Here is a 26,282-nt window from a genome sequence, read left to right on the forward strand (position 1 = left end):
TCTCCTGGAAGTAAATGTCTGAAACTGAGCTGGGTTGGCATTTCAACACACCTAACCTGTTATTCAGCAAACGGATGCAATGACTGTTGTGTGCAAAAGCTGAAGCATTGTTGGGTCCAAATTCCAAATAGCTACTAGTTCAAGTAATTTATTTTTATTCTAAAAATTCTGGAGACTATTTACTGTAGTTCTGGAAATATTAATGAGCAAGTTGGTTAAAAACAATTTATTTATTTCAGTTACAAGATGTTCTAGTTAATTATAGAGCTGATGGTTGGTTTCCATGGTAACCAATTAAAGATTTTCTAAATGTACTTTTTCGTAATGGAGTGTTTTCTTCTGGGTCCTATTAATTGAATAAAATTGATAGAATGTTCCATGGAAATCAGATAATGCTGGTGCATTTACACTGATGGAGATGGGATAGGTTAGAACCAAATTCTCTAACTAGACTGACCGGTCCTGAGCTCATCTCATATTCATTTATTTCTGCTTCAGACTGTAAGGGGCCTACATGAAGTTACCTTGGACATACCTAACCCAGTACTTATATTTAGCATTTGCTGGATCAAAGCATTAGATTGTCACAGTTCAACTTTAATCTCATTTGTTTAACTTATTGTGTCCACTTGGCTAGCAGGTAACACTCTTGCCACTGAGTCCGAATAGGTAACAAAACTGGGACCTGAGTGGGTAATTCAGGCAGTACTGAGAGTCGATGGGTCAGGACTGAGGGAACGCTGCACTGTCAGATGGCGAGTGCTGAGATTGCTACACTGTCAAAGGGTCAGTACTGAGAGACGGCTGCAATGTTGGAGGGTCAGTACTGAGGGAATGCTGCACTGTCAGATGGTCAGTACTGAGGGAGTGCTGCACTGTCAGAGGGTCAGTACTGAGGGACAGATGCACTGTTGGAGGGTCAGTACTGAGGGAATGCTGCACTGTCAGATGGTCAGTACTGAGGGAGTGCTGCACTGTTGGAGGGTCAGTACTGAGGGAGGACTGCAATGTTGGAGGGTCAGTACTGAGGGAATGCTGCACTGTCAGATGGTCAGTACTGAGGAAGGACTGCACTGTTGGAGGGTTAGTACTGAGGATGCACTGCACTGTCAGATGGTCAGTACTGAGGAAATGCTGCACTGTCAGATGGTCAGTATTGAGGGAGTGCTGCACTGTTGGAGGGTCAGTAATGAGGGAGCGCCGCACTTGGAGGGTCAGTATTGAGGGAATGCCGCACTAGCAGAGGGGCAGTAGTGACAAAGGGTCACACTGTCAGAGGGGCAGTACTAAGGGAGCACAGCACTGTCCAAGGGGCAGAACTGAGGGAGGGCTGCATTGTTCAATGTACTGTCATTCAGATGAGCTAATAAACTGAGGAACATAAGAGCATAAATATAAGAACATAAGAAATGGGAGCAGGAGTAGATCATTTGGCCCTTTCAGCCTACTCCACCATTCAATAAGATCATGGCTGATCTTTGACTCCAAACTCACTTTCCTGCCCTATCCCCATATTCTTTGATTCCCTAACAATCCAAAAATCTATCAATCCCAACCTTGAATCTACTCAATGACTGAGCAACCACGTGATAGAGAATTTCAAAGATTCACAACGCTCTGAGTGAAGAAATTCCTCCTCATCTCAGCCCTAAATGACTGACCTCTTATCCTGATCCTATGCTTGCTTGTCTAGACTCTCCAATCAGGGAAAACAGCCTCTCAGCATCTACTCTGTCAAACCATCTAGAATCTTATATGCTTCAATAAGAATCTTCTAAACTCCAGAGAGTACATGCCCATTTTACTCAATCTTTCCTCAGAAGACAGCCCTTTCATCCCAGGAACCAACCTTACAGGAACAGGAGAAAGCCATTCATTTGACCCCTTGAATCACTCCACCATTCAATTAGGTCGTGGCTGATCCATACCTTAACTCCATCTACCTACTTTTGCTTCATATTCCTTGGTATTCTTACAACAAAAATCTATTCCTCTTTGTCTTAATTGACACCATCCCCAGCCTTTTGGGGGGTGAATATTCCAGATTTACCTACTCCTGAAAGGCCTATCTCTAATTTTAAGATTAAAACATATGCCTTTTGAAATGCGAAGCTGTATTCTTTGCTTCCATTTATATAAAGACCAATAGAGTCAGGGTGGGGGAGGGGAGGCCAACAGGAATTCCAAATGCTATAATTAGTGTGGATTTGAACTGACAGTTACACAAAATGTTCAGACTTTGTTTTCAGTGCTCTATCATGCAAAACTAATTCTTCACAAATAGAATGAAATGCTCCATAAATCATGGAGTAGTGGTGAATGATTGTTTTTCACACTGGGGCAGTGGGGGAAGTATATTGGGCCTCCAGGGGTCAGTATTAGGGCCACTGCTCTTTTTGATATATATTGGTGGCCTGGACTTGGGTAGACAGGGCATAAAGTCAGATGTTGCAGGTAATACAAAACTCAGAAAAGTAGTAAACAGTGAGGAGAATAGTAACAGACTTCAGGATGACATAGACAGACTGCTGAAATGGGCAGACGCTATTTAACATTGGGAAGTGTGAAGTGATGATACAAAGAATGAGGAGAGGCAACCAAAACTAAATGTACAATTTTAAGGAACAGGGAGACCTCAGGTGTATGGACACAAATCTTTGAAGGTGGCAGGACAAGTTGAAAAGGCTGCTAAAAGAGCATAGAGAATCCTCGGGCTCTATTAATAGAGGAATAGCATATAATAGGAAGGAAGTTATGCTAAACTTTTATAAAGCACTGGCGAGACTTCAGCTGGAGTGTTGTGATCAATTCTGGGCACCGCACTTTAGGAAGGAAGTCAAGATCTTGGAGAGGGTGGAAAGGAGATTTACTGGATTGGTACCAGAGATGAGGGACTTCAGTTACATAAAGAGACTGGAGAAAGTGGTACTGTTCTTAGAATAGGGAATGTTAAGAGGAAAGTTAACAGAGGTGTTCAAAATTATGGGGGTTTAGACAGAGTAAAGAAGGGGAAATTGTTACTGCTGGCAAAAAGTCGATAACTAGAGGACACTGATCTAAGATAATTGGCAAAAGAACCAGAGGGGAGATGGCAAGACATTTTTTTTCTACACAGTGAGTTTTGATCTGGAATGCACTGCCTGAAAGGGCAGTGGAAGCAGATTCAGTGGTAACTTTAAAAAGGGAGTTGGACAGATACTTGAAAAGGAAAATTTTATAGGACTATGGGGAAAGAGCAAGGGAGTGGGACTTTTTCAAAGAACCAGCACAAGCACAATGGGTTGAATGGCCTCCTGTGCTGTTTCTATGTAAGCTGGAGTGTGAAATTCAGAGGACGCATAACTGATTTTCTCAGAAAGTGAATACTGCAAGGACAAGATATGAGGTAGTTTCTAGTTTAATGTACATTGATATTGCACACATAATAAACATTGATCTGTACAGCTATACATAGGCAATTTGAAATCTAATTTATATAATTAGGTGCCCAGAGGCCAGGACCTATCCATTTACTTTGATTGTCTTCAATGGAAGATGCAGATGACTTTGTCATCAAACCTGCTGACAAGGGTGGTGCTGTTGTTGTCTGGTGCACTGACCTCTACCTCGCAGAGGCTGTGCGTCAACTTGCAGACACTTCCTCCTACCTCCCCCTGTACCATGACCCCACCATTGAACATCAAGCCATTGTTTCCAGGACTGTCACTGACCTCATCTCCTTTGGAGATCTTCCCTCCACAGCTTCCAACCTCATAGTCTCCCAACCTTGGACGGCCCGCTTCTACCTCCTACCCAAAATCCACAAACAGGACTGTCCCGGCAGACCGATCGTGTCAGCCTGTTCCTGCCCCACAGAACTCATTTTTTGCTATCTTGACTCTATTCTCTCTCCCCTTGTCCAGTCTCTTCCCACCTACATCCGAGATTCCTCTGACGCCCTACATCATATCAACAATTTCCAGTTCCCTGGCCCCAACTGCCTCCTCTTCACCATGGACGTCCAATCCCTCTACACTTCCATCCCCCACCGGGATGGTCTGAGGGCTCTCCATTTCTTCATCGAACAGAGGCCCGAACAATCCCCATCCACCACTACTCTCCTCCGTCTGGCTGAACTTGTTCTCTCACTGAACAATTTCTCCTTAAACTCCTCTCACTTCCTCCAAATAAAAGGTGCGGCTATGGGTACCTATATGGGCCCCAGTTATGCCTGCCTCTTTATGAGGTACGTGGAACATTCCTTGTTCCAGTTCTACTCAGGCACCCTTCCACAACTCTTTCTCTGGTACATTGATGACTGCTTCGGTGCCGCTTCATGATCTCGTCTGGACCTGGAAAAATTTATTAATTTTGCTTCCAATTTCTACCCCTCCATCATTTTCACATGGTCCATCATGGCACTTCCCTCCCCTTCCTTGACCTCTCTGTCTCAATTTCTGGTGATAGACTGTCCACCAATATTCACTACAAGCCTACCGACTCTCACAGCTACCTCGACTACAGCTCCTCATACCCCGCTTCCTGTAAGGACTCCATCCCATTCTCTCAGTTCCTTCGCCTCCATCGCATCTGTTCTGATGATGTCACTTTCCAAAACAGTTCCTCTGACATGTCTTCCTTCTGCCTTAATCGAGGTTTTTCACCCACGGTGGTTGACAGGGCCCTCAACCGTGTCCAGCCCATCTCCTGCGCATCCGCCCTCACTCCTTCCTCTCCCTCCCAGAACCATGTTAGGGTCCCCCTTGTCCTCACTTATCACCCCACCAGCCTCCGCATTCAAAGGATCATCGTCTGCCATTTCCGCCAACTCCAGCATGATGCCACCACCAAACACATCTTCCCTTCACCTCCCCTGGCGGCATTCCGCAGGGATCGTTCCCTCCAGGACACCCTGGTCCACTCCTCCATCACCCCCTACACCTCTACCCCCTCCAATGGCACCTTCCCATGCAACCGCAGAAGGTGTAACACCTGCCCCTTTACTTCCCCCCTCCTCAGCGTCCAAGGGCCCAAGCACTCCTTTCAAGTGAAGCAGCACTTCACTTGCATGTCCCTCAATTTAGTCTACTGCATTTGCTGCTCCCAATGCGGTCTCCTCTACATTGGAGAGACCAAACGCAGACTGGGTGACCGCTTTGCAGAAACCTTCGGTCTGTCAGCAAGCATGACCCAGACCTCCCTGTTGCTTGCCGTTTCGACACACCACCCTGCTCTCAAGCCCACATGTCTGTCCTTGGCCTGCTGCAATGTTCCAGTGAAGCTCAACGCAAACTGGAGGAACAGCACCTCATCTTCCGACTAGGCACTTTACAGTCTTCCGGCCTTAACATTGAGTTCAACAACTTCAGATCATGAACTCTGTCCTCCATCCCCACCCTCTTTCCGATCCCCCTTTTTCCAATAATTTATAATTTTTTAAATATATTTTTCTTTTCCCACCTATTTTTAAGCTTATTTCGATCTATCATTTTATCTCCACCTTTTAGCCCATTTCAATCCCTTCCCCCCACCCCACCCCCACTAGGGCCATCTGTCACTTGCTTGTCCTGCTTTCTACCCTTAACGTCACCATTAGCACATTCCTTAGATAATATCACCACCGTCAACACCCCTTTGTCCTTTTGTCTATGACATCTTTGGCAATCTCTTCTTTGCCTCCACCTATCACTGGCCCTCTATCCAGCTCTACCTGTCCCACCCGCCTCAACCAGCTTATATTTCACCACATTTCTATATTTCTTTAGTTCTGATGAAGAGTCATACGGACTCGAAACGTTAACTGTGTTCATCTCCGCAGATGCTGTCAGACCTGCTGAGTTTTTCCAGCTATTTTTGTTTTTGTTTCAGATTTACAGCATCCGCAGCATTTTGCTTTTATGCAGTTTTGCTGCTTTGTCTGTCCTGGGGTTATATGACCAAAGACAGCTCTCTCCAGGTAGGAGAGAAAAATTCCACCATGCGTTTGGAAATTTATTTTGATACTTTACTTCTCATTAATTTCAAACATCTGTTGGAAGAATTGGAGGGATGTGCACCAATACCATAGCACATCGCAGCCAGGTCTCAGCATGTTTTATCGCTTGTCCCCATCCTTGCCTGAGATCATCTGCTGCTGAAATCCTCATCCATGCCTTTTGTTACCTCTAGACTGAACTATTCCAATGCTTGCCCGGCTGGTCTTCCATCTTCCACCCTCTATAAACTTGAACTCATCCAAAATTCTGCTACCTGTGTCTATAACTCGAATTGTTTGCCCATCACCTCATATGCTCACTGACCTGTATTTGCTCCCAGTTAAGTAATGCCTCTGTTTTAAAATTGTCATCCTCTTGTTTAAATCCCTCTGTGACCTCACCGCTTCCTATCTCTGTAACATCATCAAGCCCTACAAACCGTGCTCCTCCAATTCTGGCCTCCTATACATCCCTGATTTTAATCACTCCACCGTAGGTGGCCGTGCTTTTAGCTGCCTGTGTCCTAAGCTCTGGAATTCCCTCCCTAAATCTTACCGCCTCTCTAACTCTCCTTAAAAGCTAATCGTTGAGCAAGCTTTTGTTCACCTGTCCCACTAAGTAGTTCAGTGCCAAATTTTAAAAGATAATTGCTCCTGTGAAGCACCTTGGGATGTTTTTATCGCTTGAAAGATAAATGCAAATTGTTGTCTTCATTTGGAGAGTGCACTTTGTAGCATTGTTGGGCTATCAGGATTAGAAGCAGAAACCCTGGATCATTTTTCCATGAACTAGCTCAGGTGAATCTGAGGTAAAATTTATTCATTCCAAATACTCCTCCAACAGAGATTAGCTAATGCAGTATATTATTTAAAAAAATATTACTACAAAGATTCTGCACTGGCCTCTAAGCTGCGCAGCCATGGGCAACTCAAAAATTCCTGTTCAGGCTGCAAACAACGCCTTAAAATTACTGCACGTGTGCAGCAGCACAAAAAAATTTAAGGGGCCATACAATTAAACAAATTGCCCACACTGCACTAAAAAATTAGAGGATATGCTGCTGACACTATGTAGCATAAACTTATGGACTGCAAAAACCTGCCACTACTATGGAAGCTATGGAGGAAAGAGCCAGGGTGTGAGACAAATTTGACAGCTCTTTCAAAGACCCAGCAGAGGCACAATGGGCTGAATGGCCTCCCTCTGTGATATATTCTACTCTTAACTCTCATTTTTGAGAATAGGCTTCAGTGTAAAACAGAGAAACTTCGGGAGTCCTGCCCCCACAGTGACTGAAATCTTGTAACTACTGTGCTAACAGATCAGTATTAACCAGGGCTCCGTGGTGAGAATGTTAATCTGACTAGTTTATTTTAATTACATCCAGTACAGTGAAATCCATGTCATTGTGGTTGCCATGGTGAAACACATATAGGAACCCTGCACGGCAATAGTCTAATTAAATCCAGTGTCGTCCAGCTCTATTATTCTGCAGCAACTCAGCAAGGTTATTGTGACAGAACCCCCCTCCCTGCCCTCACTCCCCTGTATCTGCTACATATTGAGAAGGACCAGAGCATCAACATCATGGGAACACCATAATCTCCAGGTTCCCCCCAGAGCACAGCCCAATCCTGACAATGGACAGAATTCCCTATTGAACATCCTCTGAAGCTGCCTAGCAAGTCACTCGCTAGCACATCACCGCACTAACTCTTGATCAAGATCTGCTACCAGAGAATCAGTGCAGTTTCAGAAAAGGTTAAGGAACCACTGATATGATGTTGCAATTAGACACCTCAGGAGAAAAGCTATGTTTATTGACCTGAGCAAGGCCTTTGATAAAGTCAGCCATGAGGGCCTTTGGAAGGTAATGGAGAATTTCGGCTATCCCAAGAAGTTAATGACAATGGTTCAATGGCATGCTTGTATGTGCCCTGGATCATGGTGAGTCTTCTAACCCATTCCCAGTCACTAATGTTAAGCAGGGTTGAGTGATAGAACCAACCCTCTTCAGCAGGTTTTTTTTCTGTCATGCTCTCCAATGTCTTTGATAATGGTGATCCTGGCATCGAAATCAGATATCGCATGGAGAGGATGCTGCTCAATCTGAGATGACTCCAGGCAAAGGTCTCCAAAGATATACTTCATGATTACCTATTTGCCAATGACTGTGCACTAGCTGCTGGTTCAGAGCAGGACTTGCAAAGTAGCATGGTCTTGTTCTCTAATGCATGCAACAACTTTGGCCTCACAATCAGCATGAAGAAAACTGAAGTGATGTACCAGGAAAACCCTATCTCTAGCCCAAGGCTTCAGCCCATGACCAGAACTGTCAGCAGTGGATAAGTACACTTATCTCAGCAACACACTCTCTTGAGTTGTCTATATTGACAATGAGACACATAGAAGAATTGCCAAAGCAAGTGTAGCCTTCGGCACACTTGGGAACATCAGTCTGGGAATGAAGAGGAGTAAGTCTGTCTACTAAATTGAAAGTCTATAAACCAATAGTCCTGCCCATTCTGCTGTACGCAGGTGAGACTTGGACTGTGTACCAGCATCATGCTAAGAAGCTCAACCACTTTCACTGGATCTGTCTTCAAAAACTCCTGAAGATAAGATGGCAGGACAAAATACCAGACACTGAGGTGGTCATCCAAGTTGCCATGCCAAGCATCCACACCATATTTAGACAGTCACAACTGAGTTGGGCTGGCCATGCAGTCAGAATGCCTGACACTCACTTACCAAAGCGAATCTTCTATAGATAGCTTGAGTCTGGGGGTGTGCTCTCACAGCAGTCAAAGTTTTTTTATTCAATGGAATGTGGTCATCGCTGGCTGGCTAGGCCAGCATTTATTTCTCAACCCTAATTGCCCTTGAGAAGGTGGTGGTGCGCTGCCTTCTTTAACTGCTGCAGTCTATGGGGTGTAAGTACACCCACAATGCTGTTAGGGAGGGAGTTCCAGGATTTTGACCCAGTGACAGTGAAGGAACAGCGATATATTTCCAATTCAGGATGGTGTGTGGCTTGGAGGGGAACTTCCAGGTGGTGGTGTTCCCATCTACCTGCTGCTCTTGACCTTCTAGATGGTAGTGGTCATGGGTTTGGAAGGTGCTGTCAAAGGAACCTTGGTGAGTTCCTGCAGTGCATCTTGTAGATGGTACACACTACTGCCACTGTGCATTGGTAGTGGAGGAAGTGAACATTTGTGGATGGGGTGCCAATCAAGTGGGCTGCTTTGTCCTGGATGGTGTCAAGCTTCTTGAGTGTTGTTAGAGCTGCATCAGGCAAGTGGAGAGTATTCCATCACACTCCTGACTTGTGCCTTGTAGCTGGTAGACAGGCTTTGGGGAGTCAGGTGAGTTACTCGCCACAGAATTCCTAGTCTCTGACCTGCTCTTATAGCCACAGTATTTATATGGCTAGTCCAGTTCAGTTTCTGGTCAATGGTAACCCCCAGGATGTTGATAGTAGGGGATTGAGCGACGGTAATGTTATCGAGTGTCAAGGGGTGATGATTAGATTCTCTCTTGTTGAAGATGGTCATTGACTGCCACTTGTGTGGCATGTATGTTACTTGCCACTTGTCAACTCAAGTCTGGATATTGTCCAGGTCTTGCTGCATTTGGACATGGACTGCTTCAGTATCTGAGGAGCCGCGAATGGTGCGGAACATTGTGCAATCATCAGCGGACATCCCCACTTCTGACCTTATGATGGAAGGAAGATCATTGATGAAGCAGTTGAAGATGGTTGGACCTAGGACACTACCTTGAGGAACTCCTGCAGTGATGTCCTGGAACTGAGATGATTGACCTCCAACAACCCCAACTATCTTCCTTTGTGATGGGTGTGAATCCAGCCAGTGAAGAGTTTTCCCCTTGATTCCAAACTCAGTCAAATACTACCTTGATGTCAAAAGCAGTCATTCTCACCTCACACCTCTGGAGTTCAGCTCTTTTTTCTATGTTTGAACAAAGGCTGTAATGAGGTCAGGAGCTGAGTGACCCTGGCGCAACACAAACTGAGCGTCAGTGAGCAGTTTATTGCTAAGCAAGTGCCGCTTGGTAGCACTGTTGATGACCTCTTCCATCACTTTACTGATGTTCAAAAGCGGACTGATGGGTTGGTAATTGGACGGGTTGGATTTGTCCTGCTTTTTGTGTACAGGACATACCTGGGCAATTTTCCACATTGCTGATTAGATGCCAGTGTTGTAGCTGTACTGTAACAGCTTGGCTAGGGGCACAGCAAGTTCTGGAGCACAAGCCTTCAGTAATATTACCAGAATATTGTCAGGCCCATAGCCTTTGCAGTATCCAGTGCCTTCAGCTGCTTATGGATATCACTTGGAATTAATTGAATTGGCTGAAGACTGGCATCTGCGACACTGGGGACCTCTTGAGGAGGCGGAGATGGATTATCCACTTGGCACTTCTGGCGGAAGATTGTTGCAAATGCTTCAGCCTTATCTTATCCACTGATGTGCTGGAGTCCCCCATCACTGAGGATGGGATATTTGTGGAACCTTCTCCTCCAGTGAGTTGTTTAATTGTCCACCACATTCACAACTGTATGTGGCAGGTCTGCAAAGCTTAGATCTGATCCATTGGTTGTGGGATTGCTTGGCTCTTGAAACTTACAGAATACTGAAAGGCCTGGATAGAGTGGACGTGGGGAAGATATTTCCATTAGTAGGAGAATCTAGGACCCGAGGGCACAGCCTCGGAGTAAAGGGAAGTCCTTTTAGAACAGAGGAGAAACTTCTTCAGCCAGAAAGTGGTGAATCTATGGAATTCATTGCCACAGAAGGCTGTGGAGGCCAGGTCATTGAGTGTATTTAAGACCGAGATAGATAGGTTCTTGACTGGTAAGGAGATCAAAGGTTACAGGGAGAAGGCGGGAGAATGGGGTTGAGAAACTTATCAGCCATGATTGAATGGCGGAGCAGACTTGATGGGCCGAATGGCCTAATTTCTGCTCCTATGTCTTATGGTCTTATGGTCTTATGGCTCTGTCTGTCACATGCTACTTACATGTTTGGCATGCAAATAGTCCTGAGTTGTAGCTTCACTAGGTTGACACCTCATTTTTGGGTGTGTCTGGTGCTGCTCCTGGCATGCCCTCCTGCACTCCCCATTGAACCAGGGTTGACCCCCTGGCTTAATGGTAATGGTAGAGTAGGGGAAACACTGAGCCATGAGGTTACAGATTGTGGTTGAGTACAATTCTGTTGCTACTGATGGCCCACAGCCCCTCAAGGATGCCCAGTCTTGAGTTGCTAGATCTGTTTGAAGTCCATCCCGTTTAGCATGGTGGTAGTGCCACATGACACGACGGAGAGCATCCTCAATGTGATGACAGGACTTCATCTCCACAAGGACTGTGTAGGTTATTCCTACTGATGCTGTCATGGACAGATGCATCTGAGGCAGGTAGATTGGTGAGGATGAGATAAAGTATGTATTTCCCTCTTGTTGGTTCCCTCAACACCTGCCACAGATCCAGTCTAGCAGCTATGTCCTTTAGGACTCGGCCAGCTGGGTCAGTAGTTGTGCTATGGAGCCGGTCTCGGTGATGGATAGTGAAGGACTCCATCCAGAGTACATTCTGCACGCTTGCAACCTTCAGTACTTCCTCCAAGTGCTTCCTCCATGCAGTGTTCAACATGGAGGAATATTGATTAATTAGCTGAGGGAGGGCAGTACGTGGTAATCAGCAGGAGGTTTCCTTGCCCATGTTTGACCTGATGCCTTGAGACTTCATGGGGTCCGGAGCCGATATTGAGGACTCCCAGGGCAATTCCCTCCCAATTGTATACCTGTGCCACCACCTCTGCTGGGTCTGTCCTGCTGGTGGGACAGGACATACCCAGGGATGGTGGTGTCTGGGACATTATCTGTAAGGTACGATTCTGTGAGTATGACTATGTCAGGCTGTTGCTTGAGTAGACTGTGGACAGCTCTCTCAATTTTGGTACAAACCCCCAGATGTTAGTATGGAGGACTTTGCAGGGTCAACAGGATTGTTTTGATATTGACATCGAGTCACAGGAGCTGATCGCCCAGGATTGCTGCACCTGGCACAATCAAGGCCTCCTTTGAAAACCAGTGCATATCAGAAGCAGAGAGAAAATGCAAGCAGAGGAAATTCTGAGCCAGCAATTCATCCAAAACTTAATCATCTCCAGTATCCTGTCCTATTTGCAGCAGAACCTTCTGGGTGTGATTGGCCTTAGCAGTCACTTACATACCCACTGGACCTTACCAAGTACTGCAGATTATGAACATAGTCAACTTCGCCTCAAAGGATGAACAAGAAGGATCACACCACAAGAATACCACTGCAGCGGTTCAAGAAGAAGGCCCACCAACACCTACTCAAGGGGCAAGAAGGTTGGGTAATAAATTCCGGCTTTCCACATCCTGCGAATGAATTTTTTAAAAAATCCTTGAACTCATTACAGATTGGAAGTCGATCCCTGGTCATTCCTGGCCCTTTTCCAAATATTTCAATAGGTGGTGAATTGTCCACTTAAATCACATTGGGACCTTTCAACATTTATATTTAACAAAGGGAAAAAGTCAACTAAAAATAATTGACAATAATTATGCACATTGACTGTTTGAGGGGTAATCACAGCTGATCAACATTTGATAATTCTGCATTAGTTACATCATAATCTGTAATTCCTTTTTGGAGATATCACTGTTTGAATGATGTGCATCTATTTGATGTTTGCAGTGACGAAAAAAATGTAAAATTCCTGTATGCGTTATTTTAATACTGGCAACATTCTGTTTGTTCCAAGTATTTCATTTAATATTGCACAGTGTTTCACTTCTATAAGGAATAAAACCACTGACTACATTACAGTAATTAATAACACAAAAACAAACAAAACAAAGATTTGAATTTCTACGGGCCCTTTCACAATCTCAGGGTGTCTGAAAATTCTTTGCAACCAATGAAGTGCTTTTGAAGTGTAGTCAATGTTGTAATTTAGGAAACATGGCAGCCAATTTTTGCGCAGCAAGGTCCCACAAACGACCAGATAATGACCAGAAAATCTATTTGTGATGTTAGTTGTGTTTTAACCCCACTTTGTGCTACACTATGAGGAGACTTATTGTAAAATGTTCCTGATTGGCTAGACAGCGATCCCCAATCAGAAGCACCAACTCATGCTAGAGAGTTTGTGTGTGGAGTCAACATCAAAAGGGCATCCTTTATTGTCCAAGAGTTTTGACACACTCATTGACTCGATTCACTCATGAAGAGTGATCAGGCGGACACAGTCAGCACTGGGACTATAAACTCAGGATGGACATTCCTGGAAGTGTTATCACATGACCCCCTGCCTCCAACTCACTCCTGCCTAACACACCCATCGTCCTGGCAACCCATCTTCCCACAACCAACTGAAAAACAAATAGACACTCTTTTAACTGACCAGAGTTATTGACTGTCAGACAAACAGTCTTTTCTCCCCATGTCCAACATTTTATAAAATTGAAAGAAATAACACATTTTTAATACCCCTATGATTTTCTCATTGGATTTTTGATGGCAGCATGTCCTGGAGTTTAATTTTTAATTCCTGGAGACTCGAGCTATCCTGGAGGTTTGGCAACACTAATCAGCATTTAGGGAGCTATGTCACAGCCTAAGTCTTTGCGAAGGGAAAAAGGGGAAGGGCAGAGGGTAGAAAAACTACAAGTCAGGATTTGTGTTCAGTAACAAGTCAGAGGAATGTGTTAATTGAAAACAAGTTCTCTTCAGAAGGAGGAGTAAACAGATTGGGTGAGATTCAGCACTGAAGAGAACACCATCTGGTGCCACAGCAAGCAAGTCACACAACATATCATTTATAGCAGGGGTAACAGTGCACAGACTGTGGATTTAACCTAGTTACAGGCAATACCTGTGGTTAAAGGGAACTCTACCTGTAAAAGACATCAATAATCAGCACTTTTTTCACAAGATGTGATTTTAAGATTCAGTGCCTTGTTTTTGTGCAACTCTCCTACTCAATAAGATACAAAGAAAAAAAAATTCACAAATGGGAAAATCTGACTAGAACCATCAGATACTCCCAGATGTGAAAGGAAACAAGACAAGGTGCACTTTAAAAAATTCCCAATGAAGGATCAGCAGCTGGAATGTTTACGTTGTTTTTCTCTTTTAGGATGTTAATAAACCAGCTGTTTATTCCCACCATTTACAGTTATTTTTCTTGATGACCCTATTTGCACAGTTTCTCCCTTGATCTCCTTACTTGATGGAGCATCGAGAATCTCACCTTTCAAATCACCGACTGCAGTATTAACATGGAGAGCCTTAAGTGTTGGTGTTGGTGTGAGGTTTGTATGTCTGCTATTTTAACAGGATTGTAAATCAGTCTCATGTCTTTGTTATATATGCTGGAGAATTCCTGTGCTGATATGTTTCCTAGACTTTTGTTTCCTTCAGCTCTTCAAAGTCAGTGTTATAATTGCTCACAAACCTAACCCACAACCACCTCAGGTCTGGACTTAGCCCATCCATTTCTTCTCCCTCAGTCTCACTATCTCCTGTGGCATCAAATGGAATTCTCACAACTCCTCGGTTGTTAAGGCAAGCTCAATGTTTGACCTCCTTTCTGGTGCCAAACTCTGATCATTTTCAGTCAACTTAAAGACCAAGCTTGTTACAGTTTTGAAAACAGTTACACATCTGGAGAGGTGGTGGTGGCATAGTGATATTGTCACTGGACTGGTATTCCAGAGACCCAGGGTAAAACTCTGGGCACTCAGGTTTGAATCCCACCATGGCAGATGATGAAGTTTGAATTCAATAAAAAAAAACTGGAATTAAAAGTCTGTTGATGACCATGAAACCATTGTCATAAAAACCCATCTGGCTTACTATGTCCTTTAGGGAAGGAAATCTGACATCCTTACCTGGTCTGGCCTACATGTGACTCCAGACCCACAGCAATGTGGTTGACTCTTAAAGGCCCTAAGGACAATTAGGGATGGGCAATAAATGCTGGCCAAGCCAGCAACACCCATATCCCATGAATCTATAAAAAAAGACTTCTCTTACACCCCTTTCCCACTCCTAGACAGGATTCATGAGAATTCTGAAGGCAATCACTCCCTCACCTCCATTTCCAATCCTTCCTCATTGTTTTCCTGTCACTATTTTATTTATGCCACTGTTATCTCCTCTGAACTTCCTCCCTTGTTCCTCATATACAATTCTGTTCTTCCCTTTGTCTTGTAATTCCAATTTAACACTGCTCCTCCTTCAACTCACTTTTCCCTGGATATTCAAACTGGATCTCTTCCTCTGCCTTAAGCTCCCATTCTTCTACAATCTTTAAGCCCAAGCCTGCTGGCCCAAATCACGAATTTCTGATCCGCCTTGCATTTTATTTTTTTCAACCTTGTTCTACTGCACTGTGATGCATGCTGTCTCCCAATTTAAAAGAAAAGATACACACTGTTATACAGGTAATAATATATTAAATGTTTTACTGTTTTTTATTCATTTGTGGGATGTGGGCTTTGCTAGCTGGGCCAGCAATGATTGTCCATCCCTAATTGCCCTTGAGAAGGTTGGTGGTGAGCCACGTTCTTGAACCGCTGCAGCCCATGTGGTGTAGGTACATCCACAGTGCTGTTAGGGAGGGAGTTCCAGGATTTTGACCCAGTGACAGTGAAGGAACAGCGATATATTTCCAAGTCAGGATGTTGAGTGGCTTGGAGGGGAACTTCCAGGTGGTGGAATTCCCATGTGTCTGCTGCTCTTGTCCTTCTAGATGGTCATGGTCGTGTGTTTGGAAGGTGCTGTTTAAGAAGCCTTGGTGAATTCCTGCAGTGCATCTTGTAGATGGTACATGCTGCTGCCACTGTGCGTCAGTGGTGAAGGGAGTGAATATCTGTGGATGGGGTGCCAATCAAGCGGGCTACTTTGTCCTGGATGGTGTCAAGCTTCTTGAGTGTTGTTGGAGTGGCACTCATCCAGTTTTTCTGCCTGCACTTCCTGTCAATCCTTTCTATTCTAAATGCCTATCTGTATATTTATAATGGGAATTAACTATGTAAACTGGTCATGATGCAGTTACGCTTTCCTTCCCAGTGGAGGTGCTGCAGAGCTGCTACTGGTGAGAGAATATAATTGCAGTGTGATGAGTTTACAAAGACAGTTTCTATTGTAAAAACACTTCCACTCAGAATTATCTGTGTTTTACTGATGGGCAAGTCACTATCATGTTAAGACTTTAAAATGACCAAGTAATCATTTTCCTCAGTTTTCCTGCCCTTGTAAATTGGCCTTTCCCCTAAGCAATTGCAGTTAACCTCTAGTTGATCTCAGAAGTTAACAAGCAGCTGAAATTACATGGATTTGCCCAGTTCTGCCACTTTCCAATGGGAAATACTTCAGCAGTCGTCTTTAAGGGACAGGGCAGTTTAAACAGGGGTCCATTTTAGCAGCAAAACATCATAACCATGATCCAGATTACCTCAGAGCAATCCACGGGGTTTCCGTTAGCTCCATCTTACTGAGTTTATAACATTCCTGTGTAACTAGCCATCCCATTAGAAGGTTTTGTTGCTATAGTGACCATCATGCCACACCTTCGCCCATCAATTCATCATTGGCTGAGTCTCTTTCCAGTTAAGTATTTTATATTTACCAATCATATTGCACAAAACTTCTTGAGCTCCTCCCTCTCCCCCCACCAGCCCCCAAAATAACTCAATACAACCAGATTGCTGCAAAAGACGCTCTCTGACACAACCCTTGCCATCAAAAAATAGACAGAAAGGAAAGCCTTTAATAAACATTTAGTCATATATGCAGCTAATGAGAGATATGGTCATAATTAACAATCACCGTTGTTGTTTATATTATATTATGATGATACTAAAACCTCAGGTAGTGGAATTAGTAAGAAAAACTTAACTTCAGTTTTTAAAAAATATACAAGAGAGGCTAATTAGGATTGCTGAGTCCTATTGAATGTATTCCTGGAGGTTTCCTAACAAGAATAGTTAGGAAATGCCCCAATCCAAATGCCCCACCTGGTCAAACAGCCTTTTCTTTCTCATCTCCAATATTTTTATAACTAGTAAACAAAATTGCTCAAAGAAATTGAAAATAGTACCCACGCAATTTATTTTAATGCCCTTTTGCCTTTTCTACCTGTGTTTTTTGCTCACAACAGTGTCCTGGAGATTAATCTTTAATTCCTGGAGAGTCCAGGGCAATGATGGAGGGTTGGCAACCTTTATGTACAAGAGAGAGTGAAAGAGCGAAACAGATGGGCAACAGATAGACAGACAGAGGGAGAGACTGAAAGAGACATCAAGAAAGCATGCGTTGTGTAGCCATTTGTTAAACTGGTTTTGCTGATCTACTTCATGAAGGAAGTTCTTTTCCTTGGCAAATGTTTACTGAGGGTAATCCTCAATATTGGATCAGCCGCCTGTTTAAACCTCTCCCCTGTTCCGTTCTCATTAAAGACACTATTGCCCAAAGTCAAAATTACCGCCACTATCTTTCGTAATTGTCTCTCCCCCATTCTGAGAGCATTGACTCAGTATGAAACCCACTTTGTTTCCTCTGAGAGGTTCGATACTTTGCACAATCTGAGCTGTTGACCAATATAATCCCCTGTAACACCAGTGCACTTGATGCTAGTGTTTTGTATTTTGAATAGAAGCAATCAAACCACAGAGACAGAAAACATTCCTGGCAGAGACTTCCTGCTGTCCAGAACCTTGGAAAAATGTAGGATTCATACCAATCCCAGTCATCTTAATGCATTAATTCATGAATAAAATCCACATCATGATAATCCTGATAATTTCCAACAAAATCAATTTTTAAAATTGAAAATAAAACACCTTCAGCTGTTTTTTTTAGCTAAAAGTTAGTCATATTATATTCCTGATACAAACCCATTGCTGGAAATCTTGAAACGATGCAGCTACTAATTTGAAATTCTTGTTATAATGTAAAATGGTTGGTATCAAGTCAGCCATCCAATATTATACAACCACACTCCCTTTGCATTGACTAATGCGTTAGTAGGCAGTGTGGCTTTTGGCTGGTTAAATGCAACTTAGACCTCCAAATTCCCTTTGAAAATTACTACTGAATCTGCTTCTTCTGCCCTTTCAGGCAGTGCATTTCCAGACATAACATCTCCACTCTGGTTCTTTTGCCAATCACCTGAAATCTGTGCCCCTCTGGTTATTGACCCTCTCTTAGGGCAGAACTTTTCCCTCATCAGGTGGGACGCCCGACCCGAACAGGAGTAAAATAGTGCGCAATATTTCAGTTGGTGGGTGCGTGCGGGAGTCAGCAGCGCGGTCACCAACAATGAAGGCAGCTGTTAACCCCTTTAATTAATTCATTGAATTTTTCCCTGCCTGTTCAACCTTAGGTTGGTGGGTGAGCGAATAGGCCAAGCGGCCTATTTTTTACGAAACCTCATCCACGGGCAGGATGAGGTTTCGACCAGTGTTTAAAAAAAAATTAAAACTTTTAAAACTCATTTTTAACATGTCCCCGCTCGTATGACAGAGTCACCGTGGAGGCAGGGCCATTAAATATTTTTAAGGCAGAGGTAGATAGATTCTTGTTAGGCAAGGGAATCAAAGGTTATCGGGGTTAGATGGGAATGTGGAAATCGAAACACAAGAAGATCAGCCATGATCTTATTGAATGGCGGAGCAGGCTCGAGGGTCCGAATGGTCTACTACTGTTCCTATTTCTTATGTTTCTTACGTTTCCTTATTTTTCAATTCTTTATTTGTCATGTTAAAAATCTTCAGCTCCCTGAGCCAGCTCCGTGCCTTCAGGGATCTATAACTGAGCGCACCCCCGTGCATGCGCCACACTTCAGCACTAGCGTTCTTCCTGCCCCCACCCCACTGAGGCTCGGAGCACCCCTTTCATGCTGGCTGGCCCTTAATTGGCCAGCCAGTGTGAAATTGCAATTGGGGTCCGATTGCAGGCGACGGTCAGTTTCGCGGCCGCTCCCAGGCCCGCCCGCCGCGCCCACCTGAAGAGGTAAAAATTCTGCCCTTAATTTTCTCTGCTCAAGGAAAACAAAGTAGCTTCTCCAGTCTCTCCAGATAACTGAAATCTCTTGTTCCCAGTATCATTCCAGTAAATCTTTTCTGCACCCTTTCCCAAAGACTAAGTATCTTGGAGAGGTTCTGAAGAAGAGTCATATTGGACTCAAAACGTTAACTCTGTTTCTCTCTCCACAGATGCTGCCAGACATGCTGAGCTTTTCCAGCATTTTTTGTTTTTATTTTTATCTTGGAGAATAATTAGCCAGAATAGTTTGATTAGTGATGGAGGAAAATTTTCTTCTAAACTTTTCACATTGCAAAATGTTTTAGAAATTCAGTTAACCTACCAGCATATCACATATATTGATACCCTCATTGTTGCCCTCCAAGCAATAGCTAGTGAGGGTAGAAACTGGGAGTTTGGAAGCGTTATGTCTGTCCTTGGCTTGCTGCATTGTTCCAGTGAAGCCCAACGCAAACTGGAGGAACAGCACCTCATCTTCCGACTAGATACTTTACAGCCTTCCGGGCTGAATATTGAATTCAACAACTTTAGATCTTAAACTCCCTCCCCCCATCCCCACCCCGTTTCTTCCCCCTCCCTTTTGTTTTTTTCAATAATTTATATAGATTTTTCTTTTCCCACCTATTTCCATTATTTTCAAATCTACAACTAATACCTTGTCAGTCTTTCCACCCCACCCCCACTAGAGCTGTACCTTGAGTGTCCTGCCATCCATTCTTAATTAGCACATTTTCTTAGATAATATCACCACCTTCAACACCTCTTTGATCCTTTTGTCTGTGACATCTTTTGATTATCTGCTCCTATCACTGCTTGCTTGTCCCTACAACCACCCCACCCTCAACTTCTCTTCACCCCCCCCCCCACCTTAAACACAGCTTATATTTCGCCCCTCTCCTAACTATACTCAGTTCTGTTGAAGGGTCATGAGGACTCGAAACGTCGACTCTTTTCTTCTCCGCCGATGCTGCCAGACCTGCTGAGTTTTTCCAGGTAATTCTGTTTTTGTTTTGGATTTCCAGCATCCGCAGTAGTTTTTTGTTTTTAAGCCTTATAGTTGTCCAACTCCTTATCAGCTACTTTGGAAAGCCTGCTTTGAATACCTGGTTTGTGATGGAAAAATGCCTCTCTCTGTGTACCAGTGTATCATACCCATTACCTGTTTTTCCAAGCACTGATTTCTGTTCACTATACTCCAGTATGGTAAGTGCATTGGGATGAATTACTACATTAAAGGTGCTATACTCCACAATCTCACCACATTTACTTACACAGAGCAAAGAAAGACTGGCATTTTTAAATCGCCTTTCCTGACCTCAGGATGTCCCAAAGTGCTTTGTAGCAAATAATGTATTTTTTGACAAAAACAGAATTACCTGGAAAAACTCAGCAGGTCTGGCAGCATCGGCGGAGAAGAAAAAAGTTGACGTTTCGAGTCCTCATGACCCTTCAACAGAACTGAGTAATATTAGGAGAGGGGCGAAATATAAATATAAATATATTTTTGTTTTGGATTTCCAGCATCCGCAGTTTTTTGTTTTTATAATGTATTTTTTGAAGTGTAGTAACTGATGTAGGAAGCACAACAGCCAATTTGTGCACAGCAAGCTCCCACAAACATTAATGTGATACCCACAAATATTAATGTGATAATGGACACATAATCTATTTTAGGTGATAACTGAGGAATAAATAATGGCCAGAGTACTGGGGAGAACTCTATTCCTCCAGGGCGTGAGCCCATCCTTGTGCTGATGTATAGTGCCCCCTGGTGGCTCAGTGATTAATTACATCACCAGGGAACGCTCCAAGTTGGTGCAGATGTGGCTGACCTCCTGACCTCAGCTGAAACAATGCAAAAACAGCAATTGGCTTCAGTGCCCTCACTGGGAAGAAGAACCCAGAAGAGCCAAGGATTTCGCTTCTGATTGCTAACCAGTGATCCTACTGGAGGATGGATACTGGGCAGGAGGAGCCCTGTAGAACTCTACCCTACATGTAAGTGATAGGAGCAAACATAGGAACCGGAAGGTGTCATTGACCCCCTTGACCCTGTTCCACCATTCAGTTAAATCGTGGCTGATTTGTCTGTTAACTCCATTTTCCTGACTAGGTTCCATAACCCTGGATATATTTGCCAGAAAATGGATGCCTACTCTGTGCAGCAGGGAAAATGGGGAGAATATTGAGCTTGGAGGGAGATGCTGAGGAATCTCATTGTAATAATAATCGTGTTTGGAACCCAACCTGCCTGGGGTCGTATGTAGCTAAAATGATGGACACGGTGGGTACACAATAAATTAATTGCCAAGCTAGGGTGATATATAAATAAATACAGGCTTGTTCTTCAATATAGTCACACATGCATTAATATCAGCAGGTCAGAGGTTGGGAATCCTGCTGCAAGTAACTCAACTCTTGACTTCCCAAAACCTGTTCACTATATACAAGCCATAAGACAAGAGTGTGATGGAATACTCTTCACTTGCCTGGATGAGTGCAGTTCTAACAATACTCAAGATGCTCAACACCATCCAGGGCAAAGCAGCTTGCTTGATGAACATTCCATCTACCAACTTAAACATTCACTCCCCCCACCACCGTGCACAGTCGCAGCGGTGTGTACCATCTACAAGATGATTTGCAGCAACTCATCAAGGCTCCTTTGACGGCATCTTCCAAACCCATGACCTCTACCACCTATAAGGATAAGGACAGCAAATGCTTGGGAACAGCACCCCCTGCAATTTCCCCTCCAAGCCAGACACCATCCTGACTTGGAACTATATCACCGTTCCTTCACTGTCGCTGGGTCAAAATCCTGGAACTCCCTCCCTAACAGCACTGTAGGTGTACCTACACCTTGTGGACTGCAGCAATTCAAGAAGGCAGCTCACCACCATCACCTCAAGGGCAATTAAGAATGGGCAATAAATGCTGGCCTTGCCAGCAACGATCACATACCATGAATGAAAAAGATATTGTTGTTTACATTAAACCATTCTTCAATTTTAATTCTCAATGCACAGCATTACCTTACTAATAATCAAACACCTGGGCAGTTACTAAATTGTTTGGCTGCCCTAAAATCCTCCCTTGATACTGTCCCAGTCAAATTGTTGAACTCCATTCCTCGGCCTGTTACACCAGTCCCCACAATCCCAGCTCCTAGTCCCACAATCCCAGCTCCCTCCCCCAACAATCTTCACAATCCCAGCTCCCAGCCCCCACAACCCTCACAATCTCAGCTCCCACCCCCCACGATCCTCACAATCCCAGCTCCGAGTCTCCACATCCCCAGCTCAATCATTCTTCCAGATTCTCAGATTCTGATGGTTGAGTTAGTGTCCAAACTTTCATGTTGTTGCCAAGGAATTCAGGTGTGTATAGAGTATCTAGAGTTTTTCACATTTTGTCATTACTGAGACTGGGGTATGCCCTACTTTTCACACCCATTGTCATTCCCAGGCCAGAGACACTCCTGTCAGATGCACAGTGAAGCTCCCTCTCCTCAGTGCTGTAGCCCTGATCCCAGAGAGAGAGAGATCTCCTACTGGACCAAGGCAACAACCCAATAGCAATCCTTGCAGCTTCACTGGTTGAATACCCGTCACACTGTCGACTAGGATTGTCCAAATTCTTTGTGTGTGTGTGTCCGCGCGAATGTGAATATGTATATGTATGTTTGTGTGTACATGTCCGTGTCTATGAATGTGTGTGTCGTTTGAAGAAGGGAGATTGAAACTCACTAGATGTGTGTTTTGCTCATTTTTGCTCATCTTAAGTATGTTTTATGTTCACTGGCCCATTCCTGCAATGATCTGAAACCTCCCTCTGCTCCTTTCAATTTGCCTGAAATCTTCATGCTGACAGCTCTTCACATTCTGATAACTCAAAACCTATTTGGATTTATATATAAAACACATACAAATTGAGTCCATTACATTTTTTTTTATTTGTTTTGACTTGTTTGAAAATGAACAGTGAGACAAAACAATCACTGAGGGACAGATGGTGCAGGAGGTAGTTTAACTATTGCACTGATACTGCGGGACATTAATGTGTCAGATGTTGACATAAATGTTGCAGGATGAAATAAGGAGATTATATAAAGAATGATAGACAGTAGAGAGAAAAGGATATTTATTCAGGAAACCATCTACGCACTTAGTAACACATTATTGAGGCAAGGACATCTCTAATATTTAATCTATGACAAAGGGACATTCATCTGGATTTATGGATACCTGGGGATCGATCAAATACAGTTGATATTTTGACATTAAGATAGTCCCTCTGTGTAAAGAAACAGGAATTTACTCTCCCTCCCCCACCCCTGAAAAAACAGCCCTTGGTTTTGTTTGACGCGTTTTGATATCCGTAAAAAAATGACTGAAAAAAAACAGTTGAGGATTCAAGGATAATTAAAACACTGAATTCGACAGATACCACAGAAATAGCTGGAGTGTGGGAGCCTGCAGTTACCCTATCGATACGTGGGGCGGAGACATTGAGTCTAGAAAGTCCTAGAGCCTTTTCCATGTTACAAAAATAACTCTCACAGATCCGCCTGGCTCACTCATCGCTAGTTCCAGGCACTTTGTCCAAGCAATGGTTAATTAACTTTATCTAATTTTATAAACCAGTGCATCTGACATGTTGCATAATTTATTGTTTTGCGAATTCGTAATATTGTCATCTCTGCAGGAAACAACTTTACTTCAAAGATCTGTTAAAATCTGAGGAGCAGAAATGTGTCTCTCGCTCCTCCTTTGCTTTGTAAAGGTTCGTGTTGTGACTGATTAACTGTTAAAAATAGAATCACACATCGCCTTGATAAAGCCAACTACCGATTAATAATTTAAACGTCGCAGATCCAAGCAAAAATAGAGGAGAAAAATGTCATTTTTTTTTCCAATAAGTTGTTTTTAATGGTGACATTAATGGTGATTTTATCACCGCTCGATTTTTCTCTTACGATTCGGCATTAACGACTCATGAAATCCCAATGCACCAAAATGGATTTAGTCTCAATTGAAAATGTTGCATTTTCCATCCTTTTCCCACTTGTTTATTTGGCAAGACTGGTCCGCAGTCTTTGCACTGGGACTATTTAAAAAAACCCTGTGAACAAGTTGTGAATCTTTAAATGGATCAAAGACACCGCTCTCGGGTTTCTCATGTGAGGATTGAGCGCATTTTTAAATTTAAAAAGTCTGCAACAATGTGGACATCTGGTTGAACCCTGATTGACACTGGGCACTGGTTTTGGACACTGGACACTGGATATTAGTCATTGCATACTGGGCACTGGACAGTCGGTGGACTCCCTCACCCCCCTCTCTCTCTCTCTCTCCCCTACCTGCTTTTCCAGGGATTCCTTGGCTGAGAGCGATGGTTTGGGTGACGGTGCTCGCTCGCACACGCACCCCTCCAGTAAGTAGAGACCAGAGGCTTTCGTGGTGGAATCGTTCTCAAAATAAAACAACATGTTCTGAAGCAGGGCAAACCACTTGTTGTGCCATTTGGTGTTGTCCGAGCTCCTCTTACTCAGGTAACCTTTCCTCGTTCCATCTTTCTTGGCCAGAACCCCCAGGTATGAAAGGTGCCCATCATTCAGGCGGATTCCTTTCTGCATTTTTGCCGCAGCAGCAGAGTCTCAATCCTCACATCTCCCTCACTCTCGATTCACCGGCAACAGTAACTTACAGTGACACAAAACTCGAATTAAATCCCCAGCCACTTCCAAAAAAAAAACCAAGCACTGCTTCCCCCAAAATCCTGCCTCTACATCATTTTCTTCTTTCTCTCTTCAAGCATCTCGGTACCACCTCCTGCCCCTGCCCAGGTCTAAACATAAACTGTAAATAGGCTGTCTTCACTGTGGCGGCTACAAACTCCACAGATCGCCAGCCTCCGGGATCGGGGTAGGCGCATCACGTGGCGCTGCCTGCAAGTTAATTTCAGCACCATGGACAGAGAGATGGAGATGGGTGGGGGGAGGGAGAGAGAGCAAGGGAGAAGGAGAGTGACAGAGAGGGAAACAGAGAGGGAGGGATGCAGAGAGAGAGGAAGGAAAAGGGGGGAGAGAGAGAGAGGAAGGGAGACAGAGCAACGAAGGGAGAAAGAGAGGGGAAGGAAGGCAGGGAAAGGAAGGGACAAGGAGAGGTAGGGAGAGACGAAGGGAGAGCAAGAGGGGAAGGGAGACAGAGAAACAGTGAGGGAGAGAAGCAGGAAGAAGGGGAGAGAGGGGGAAAGGGACAGAGAGATGGAGAGAGGGAGATTAGGAGAGGTAGATATAGAGAGAGGGAGGCAGAGAGAGGGGGAGACAGAGAGAGGGAGGGGACAGAGAGAGGGAAGGGGACAGAGAGAAACAGAGAGAAGGAGAGAAATGTGGCGAGGAAGAGGGACAGGGGGAAAGGGACAGAGACAAGAAGATAAAGAGAAAGGGAGAGATACAGAGAGTGGGAAGGAGACAGAGAATGGGAGACAGAGAGATAGTGGGAGACCGAGAGAGACAGTGAGAAGGAGAGAAATAGGAAGAAGAAGAGAGGGGGAAAGGGACACAGAGAGGGAGAGAAGCAGGGAGAGGGAGGGAAAGAAATAGAGAGAAAGAAACAGGGAGGGGGACGAGAAAGCGAGAGAGAGAGGAGAGGGGAAGGACACAGAGAGTAGGAAAGGGCCAAAGAGAGCCAAGAGAGAGAGGGAAAGGGACAGAGACAGAGAGAGTGAGGGAAAGGGGCAGCGAAAGGGGGACAATAAGAGAGGGAGGCAGTGAGAGATAGAAAGAGATAAACAAAGGGAGAGAGGAAGACAATGAGAGGGGAACAGAGAGGGAGATGGAGAGAAACAGAGTAAAACTGAGAAACAGAGAGGGAGTCAGGGAGAGAGGAGAGAGATGGAGACTGAGCGACAAAGAGTAAGAGAGAGAGAGGGAGGGAGAAATAGAGAGGGAGGCATCAAGAGACAGAGAGTGAAAGAAAAAGAGGGGGACAGACAGACAAAAAGAGGAGAGAGACAGGGAGCAACAGAGAGAGAGGGAGAAGGAGGCAGAGGGACAGGGAGACAGAAGGACAGAGACAGGGATTGATGAACAGAGAGAGGAGAGATGGACAAAGAGAGAGAGAGGGAGGAATAGAGAGAGGGGGGTTATAGAGAGACATGGAGAAAGAGAATGAGAGAGGCTGGCAGAGAATGTGAGAGGGACAGAAAAGAGCCAG

At 44.2% G+C, this 26,282-nt stretch overlaps 1 protein-coding gene across 1 annotated transcript in view; it reads right to left on the reverse strand.

Moving 5' to 3' along the window:
- rasgrf1 (Ras protein specific guanine nucleotide releasing factor 1) overlaps positions 1-24,942 on the reverse strand; it is a 109,651-nt gene extending 84,709 nt beyond the window's left edge. The window contains exon 1 of the mRNA XM_078529921.1: positions 24,425-24,942. Within this exon, the coding sequence (XP_078386047.1) occupies positions 24,425-24,700 (276 nt within the window). The 5' untranslated portion in view covers positions 24,701-24,942. The remainder of the gene's footprint in view (positions 1-24,424) is intronic.
- Between the last annotated feature and the right edge of the window lie 1,340 nt (positions 24,943-26,282).

This window comes from Cetorhinus maximus, chromosome 26 (assembly GCF_964194155.1).
Source record: "Cetorhinus maximus chromosome 26, sCetMax3.hap1.1, whole genome shotgun sequence".
Taxonomy (NCBI): domain Eukaryota; kingdom Metazoa; phylum Chordata; class Chondrichthyes; order Lamniformes; family Cetorhinidae; genus Cetorhinus; species Cetorhinus maximus.